We start from the raw sequence: 7,432 nt of genomic DNA on the forward strand, positions 1-7,432 counted from the left end.
CAACGTCAATTAGTTATGTCGTTTCTGTTCCATCTGTATTGTTCTGCTTCAGTATGAACTGAGTCACTCCGCTTCAACGTCAATTAGTTATGTCGTTTCTGTTCCATCTGTATTGTTCTGCTTCAGTATGAACTGAGTCACTCCGCTTCAACGTCACTCTATTATGTCGTTTCTGTTCCATCTGTATTGTTCTGCTTCAGTATGAACTGAGTCACTCCGCTTCAACATCAATCTGTCGCTTTTTGATTTATAGGGATTCAAATCACAGAAGAGGCAAGATTTTATCGTGTGTTAAACAATATAATTAGTTTGTTGTATTAAGAGCAAATTTTATAGATGGCGTTAATGTATTTATTTTATTCGTTTCTCAGACTATCCTGAACTCGATGCACAAGTACCAGCCGAGGTTTCATCTTGTCCGGGCTAACGACATCCTTAAGCTACCGTACAGTACGTTCCGTACGTACGTCTTCAAGGAGACCGAATTTATCGCAGTCACAGCTTATCAAAATGAAAAGGTCAGTGAATCCGAGTTAGGATTAAGTTATGAGTGAAAAAAGACAGATAACAACATTATTATAAAGTGTTTTTCTTTCGCTACAAAGGGTCTTCACAATTCAGTCACATAGATTTTTCGTTGTTTTATATTTATAACCCAAATAATATTTTGGAAAAAAATAATATTTCACTGTAATGGCATGCTGTCTATGAAGAAAAAAAAAGTCGTTCCATAATTAAGTGTATAATCTTTTAAAAGGTCATTTGATTGTAAAAGTGCTAACAAGTACCCGATTTATTGAATTCTTTTGTGGTCAACGAAACTGAAATCTGTCTGATGCGATTGTTAAGCAGTGTCCTTTTCACCCAACAAATTGAACAAGAAGTTACAAGATCCAAGAAAAGCAAATGCGAGTTCAAAGAAAATAATAGTGAGTTTAGAGAAACAAAAGAGTGAAGTTAAAGGAACTAGTGGCTTTAAGCAAAAAAACAAACAAACACGAGTTTAAAGAAACGAAATGTGAATTCAAAAACAAAACCAAAACTTAAGTAATTCTAAGCAGACTTTAAAAACTCGCTAGTAATTATAAACACGTGCAGCTACGCAGTGACAAAATATGAAAATATAGGAAATTAGTTAAAGTCACTGAGGGGAAAGAAGAAGGTCGATATTGCCCACGATAATAAGAATAAATTCAAACCCCCACCTCCCCTCCAGGAATTAAAACTTTACACAGACGTTGACTAGGAGACCCAACTTTACGTTAGGGTTAACAATTTACGGTTAATTACAAATAACCGCGCACTTTTCTGAGCAACAACGATTTAAAAATCACAGTAGATATGACGAAAGTACTTGTGGTTTATTCAGTTCTTCCTCAGCACGTGAGGGTGGTATGTTCTTGGGTGAGTGATATTATCTTCTAAATGAGACGAGAAGCTCATTTGTATTACTCTTTGTAAATAACCATTCGTCATACGATAATAAGAGACCAGTGATTATGAAACTCACGTGAAGAGTGTCCTGTAGGGATGGTCATCTTTCTCTCGCGAACAGCCCCGCTGTCGCCGTCCTGGGATGCCCGAGTTAACCGGTAAAGACGGCCGTTGTGTTCATTTAACGACGCGAGTGATTCCGTGTGGAGGGCGGCATCTTTTTTTTTCCGGCTGCGCCTGGGCTTCACGGTAAGCACGCGCGGTATGTTGACCCTTTGAGATGGTCATGTCCGCGTCACTGCTTGTTAAGCAGGGTCTTCATCATGGAAGAAGACAAAAAAAAAAGAATGTGTAACTCCAAGTATCCTAGAGTGTTACATTGGAATGTAGGTAGTTACGAGTTGATATCATAAAAATATGGTCTCGCTAAGCCTAAGTGACGTTTTTTACGAACAATTCTTTTTTTTGTTTTTGATCTTTTGAAATTGCACTGATCTTCTGTCTAAATAGTAAGCACTTTGAAGCGCATTAAATAATCCCCCCCAAAACGAAACGTTGTATCCTATACTGTCAAGTTTCGTCAAAAACCGAAATATTTGCTGAAACTAGTAAAACTTTGGTGCTATTAATGAAATCAAAACATGTACACAAAAAGTGCACACTGCCGCATGAAACGGGATCGGAGCAGATATGATATAATTATGTCGTGGGAAAATGTTAGCGTGACTGGGTGACAAGAATAACTCGGGGCTCAAAAGGGGCAGAGACTATACATATTTTAAGAACTTGTAAAAGAACTTTAAATCGAGCATTTGTTGTTTTTTTTTCTCTCTTACATAGTTTGAACATCGAACGTTCCATTGAAACAATTTTTAATAATAATAAAAACTTTGGGGCTAAGCGTGACTCAGTGTTCAGCATGCCGGACTATGGATCTGGGGGCCCTGCGTTCGCGTCCTCTTCCCGCAAGAAAATAAAAAATCGCACTCTGGACTCGTGAAAGCGTTATAAAGGTGACGGTCAAATCCCACTGTTTGATTAGACAAAGGTATAATATAACCCAAGGGTGGGTACTCCTGACCAGCTGCTTTTCTTCTAGTCTAGCATTTCAAACTTTGGGATGGTTAGCGCAGACGTGAAAGTCTGTGAGTTTGGGTGTAATATGACAGCGTGCTTGCTCACGTCAGTGTCGGATTAACGAATTTTGGGGCGCTGTGCCCTATAGAGAATCTGGTTCTTCTTCTTGAAGCTAGACGGGGCGTATGATATGTACAGTACGTGAACATCAGAACAACCCCTTATATTATCATCATTAATGAAATATAATTAAATCTTTCTAAGCAGAAAACTCACAAGGACCACTGACCGTGCAAAATATTTTGTGTTCTTACTGTAATAATTGACCCGGCATGGCCAGGTGGTTAGGGCGCTCGACTCGTAATCTGCGGATCGCGGGTTCGAATCCCCGTCATACCAAACACGCTCGCCCTTTCAGCCGTGGGGGCATTATAATGGCGTCAATCCCACTATTCGTTGGTAAAAGAGTAGCCCAGGAGTTGGCGGTGGGTGATGATGACTAGCTGCCTTCCCTCTAGTCTTACACTGCTAAATTATGGACGGCTAGCGCAGATAGCCCTCTAGTAGCTTTACGCGAAATTAAAAAAAACAAACAAACCAAACTATAATAATTTAATGCCAATTATAATTATTTTAGAAAATCCTTGTACCCTGCCCCGTCAACTAATAGATAGGTTGAGAAAGAACTGCGTTCATTTTAAAGCATAAATCAGTAAGTAACGTTTATGTATATTGCAGATAGCCTTCGAGTAGCTTTGTGCGAAACTCAACAAACGGACAAACAAACAGTGCAATAAAAGAAACTCGTTGCACTTCTGAAATTCTACTTTCTTATTCTATCAAAATCTTCCAAGTGATCTCTTCAAACTGACAATCATATATTAAGCAGTATTTACTGACGATACAGTCAGAAAGTAGTTGTAGAAAAATAAATGAATAACTGCCACACAGAGTGTTTGTCCCACTGTACAAGTAGTAAACTAGCTACGTTCCGGATATACAAGTTTACTGTGATTGTTCTGTTTACCTAATAATCTGTCAGATTAAACCTTTGGATTCTCCCCTGGCTGGCTGGTCAGCTATAGCTGTGGATTGTCCTCTGACTGGCTGGTCAGATTAAACCTTTGTATTGTCCGCTGGCTGGCTGGTCAGCTATAGCTGTGGATTGTCACCTGACTTGCTGGTCAGATTAAACCTTTGGATTGTCCCCTGACTGGCTGGTCAGATTAAACCTTTGGATTGTCCTCTGGCTGGCTGGTCAGCTATAGCTGTGGATTGTCTCCTGACTGGCTGGTCAGATTAAACCTTTGTATTGTCCGCTGGCTGGCTGGTCAGCCATAGCTGTGGATTGTCACCTGACTTGCTGGTCAGATTAAACCTTTGGATTGTCCCCTGGCTGGCCGGTCAGCTATAGCTGTGGATTGTCTCCTGACTGGCTGGTCAGATTAAACCTTTGGATTGTCCCCTGGCTTTTCTGGTCAGCTATAGCTGTGGATTGTCCTTTGACTGGCAGCTAGCTGTGGACTATCTTCTGGCTGGTTGGTAAGCCCTAGATGTGGGTTGTCCTCTCTATTTGGATGGTCAGTTTTATATGTGGTTTATCTTCTTTTCTGGCTGGTCAGTTCTAAATGTGAGTTGTCCTCTGTGTGGCTGGCCAGTTCTAGCCGCAGATTATCCTCGTGCTGGTTGGTCAGTTCTATTTATGGGTTTAAGATAAGCGATTATTCAGAAAGCTGAAATAACCATATTTTGTTTTATTTCTGAGAGTGATTTCAATAAATGCTAAGTTTGTAATGCAGAAATTTGAAAGTTTAATCGTCTAACCATGATTGATGTTTCAGATCACCCAACTGAAGATCGAGAATAACCCTTTTGCCAAAGGTTTCCGAGACACTGGAAGCGGAAGACGAGATAAGAAGTGAGATATCTATCTGTCTGTCTGTCTGGTCAATCTAACTATGTGTTTGTCTATATTCATCTGTGGATTCTGTCCTTCAGTTATCTGTCTCTGAAATCGTGAATCTGTGTTTCTTCTTTTACGTATTTGAGAATAGTGAGAAGTTAAAAAAATAAAGTAATCGGGATTTTGTGTAAATCTGCCTAGATTTCTGGAAACATGGCGACTGTTTTTCTTCTACATGCATTATGTATGTGTTTTAAAAGTCTTGTTATAGGAGGTTCTTTAACAAAATCAAGATTTAAACACGCCTCGAGTGTCCCACGAATGAAGAAAAAAAAAACAGACTCAACGAAAACTTCTCGGATCCAAAAAAAAAAATCTTGATTTAAATTCTCAAATTACGTAAAGTAATTTTATCAGTACTTCAAAAAAAACCCTTCGAAGGTTCTTCATGTTCAGCTTTTCTTTAAAGTTTATTGAAGCGCATACAGGAATCGAACGTCTAATTTTAGCTTTATATCTTACCGCGAGTCACTGGGACGACACCTTTTACATGCCACGATGGCTTATAAATAAGCGCATCATTTAAATCTAACCAAAACAGAATTGTAGTTTTAAGATACTTCTAATAATTTACGTTTTCTAAAATAACACAGCTTCGCTTCTGAATAAGATAACGAGTCAAGAAAAACAACCTGAAAAGAAAAGAGAGTTTATTCAATGAGAAGAAAATAACGAAATTTGGAGTAATTGTAAATATTATGATTCATACTGATATGATATGATATGATATTCATACTAAATATTATGATTCATATGATTCATCAAAAAAAAAAAACGCGTTATAGCCAGAAAAAAGTAGCCCGAGAGTTGGCGGTGGGTGTTTTTCACTAGCTGCCTAGGTTGGGCGTGATCTAGTAGTTAACGTGCTGGGACTGTGAATCTTAGGGTTTATGGTTCGCAGTATGTTGCCACAAAAACACGCTTTACATTTTGGTCAGATAAGAGTAGCCCAAGAGTTGGCGGTGGGTGCTATTGGCTAGCCGCCTTCCCTCTAGTTCTATCATTAAAAATTAGAGACGTTGTAGGTAGTCTTTCTGGAAATTCTTAAACAAACAGATCTGTATTAATCAATTTGGTGTACTAGTGTGTTTAATTCGGATTTTGCTTTGCATTTTCTGGGCATGACGTGTGCGCCTATACATACAGGAAAAACTAAAACAGGCCCACTAATTTTCTAATATATATGGGTTCTCAATCCCATGCGAAGAAGAAGAAGGTTAACATAACACAAATTACTTTCAGTGCAGTGGCGTAGCTATAAGGGGGAGAGAGGGGGTGGGGGATAATCGATCCGGTTGGAGAATTCCGATGAATAAAATGAAAAATCGGAAATTTATAGATCCCAATAAAATAATAGTCCCCTTAGAAATTTACAGATCCCAATAAAATAATAGTCCCCTTAGAAATTTATAGATCCCAATAAAATAATAGTCCCCTTAGAAATTTATAGATCCCAATAAAATAATAGTCCCCCTTAGAAATTTAAAGATCTCAATAAAATAATAGTCCCCTTAGAAATTTATAGATCCCAATAAAATAATAGTCCCCTTAGAAATTTATAGATCCCAATAAAATAATAGTCCCTTTAGAAATTTATAGATCCCAATAAAATAATAGTCCCTTTAGAAATTTATAGATCCCAATAAAATAATAGTCCCCTTAGAAATTTATAGATCCCAATAAAATAATAGTCCCCTTAGAAATTTATAGATCCCAATAAAATAACAGTCCCCTTAGATCAGCTAGAAACGTTTTGCTAGGACGTGCGTGATTGTTGTTTAAAGAAGATTAGTGACGCACATCCCCCCAAATATATCTAGATACACCATTGTTTGAGGGTCATGCATCGTTGGCTTTTTTTTGCAGACAAACAGTATTACTAATCTTATTTTAATCATTCAGACGTCTTTCACATCCAATGATGGAAGCCCGGCTCCCAGCTACAGCTGAAGATCCCAAACCAGAAAGTGAAGACATTATGGAGGGTTGTAGCAGTGAAGAGGAGACGGTGGACGTCGGGGGCAGTGGAGAGGAAGTACTGGACGCTCCGATAATTTCTAATGCCTCGAATACTGAATGCAGTCCTGGAGATCAAGAAGGTATTAGGTCACGTGACTTTATAGCCTGAATTAGCCCTATTATCCTTTATAATTCGAATTAGCCCTATTATCTTTTATAGTCCGAATTAGCTCTATTATCCTTTATAGTCCGAATTAGCCCTATTATCCTTTATAGTCCGAATTAGCCCTATTATCCTTTATAGTCCGAATTAGCCCTATTATTATTTTCACGTGAAACATGACCTTACATTTCGTAAGATTATTGTATTATCAATACGAAATATAGACAGGCATGCGTATAGAATTGGTTTCATCCAGCTTAAGGGCATTAATATTATAGCCAGATCTAAGTATCCTCGTCACAAAATCCAACACTTATTTCGATGTTGCAATTTTTCGAGAAAAACCCTGACGTATCAAGAGAGTTTTTGTGCTAGAATTTTTTTTTTTGAAAAACAAATTAAATGCAAATGTATTCTTATTGTTTTTTTGTTTTTTTTTACAAAACTCGTGTCTGCCTCATCTTCTCCATGCTCCAAGATGCGTTGATTACTAACGCTACAACATGTAGCATCCGGGTCTCTGGACTTCCACCTGTAAGACATAAGGTTTTTTTTTCATATTTTTTGTTACGAGAGCGAGAAAAAGAGATTAATAAACGAACCGACAATTATTCGAGTATCTCTCAAGAATCTTCTATGGATCGTGTGCGCTGTATTTAAAATGCGTTTAAGAAATGTTTAGAAAAGTAAGTGTATTACAAATTTATCGATTAGGTAGGTTCCACTATGAGATGTATTAATGAGTGATATACTCAGAAGTTGTATTACCGTATTTTTCGGTATATAAGACGCACTTTTTTACCCCAAAATTTGATGTCAAAATCTGCTTGCGTCCT

General features: G+C 38.0%; 1 protein-coding gene across 1 annotated transcript in view; it reads left to right on the top strand.

Annotated features, from left to right (window-relative positions):
- Nucleotides 1-7,432, top strand: part of LOC106474979 (T-box transcription factor TBX3-like) — a 30,961-nt gene that overhangs the window by 21,189 nt on the left and 2,340 nt on the right. The window contains exons 3-5 of the mRNA XM_013935678.2: nucleotides 372-518; nucleotides 4,353-4,429; nucleotides 6,377-6,573. Coding sequence (XP_013791132.2) covers nucleotides 372-518; nucleotides 4,353-4,429; nucleotides 6,377-6,573 — 421 coding nt within the window. The remainder of the gene's footprint in view (nucleotides 1-371; nucleotides 519-4,352; nucleotides 4,430-6,376; nucleotides 6,574-7,432) is intronic.

The sequence above is a fragment of the Limulus polyphemus genome, unplaced genomic scaffold (assembly GCF_000517525.1).
Source record: "Limulus polyphemus unplaced genomic scaffold, Limulus_polyphemus-2.1.2 Scaffold7934, whole genome shotgun sequence".
Classification (NCBI taxonomy): Eukaryota; Metazoa; Arthropoda; class Merostomata; order Xiphosura; family Limulidae; genus Limulus; species Limulus polyphemus.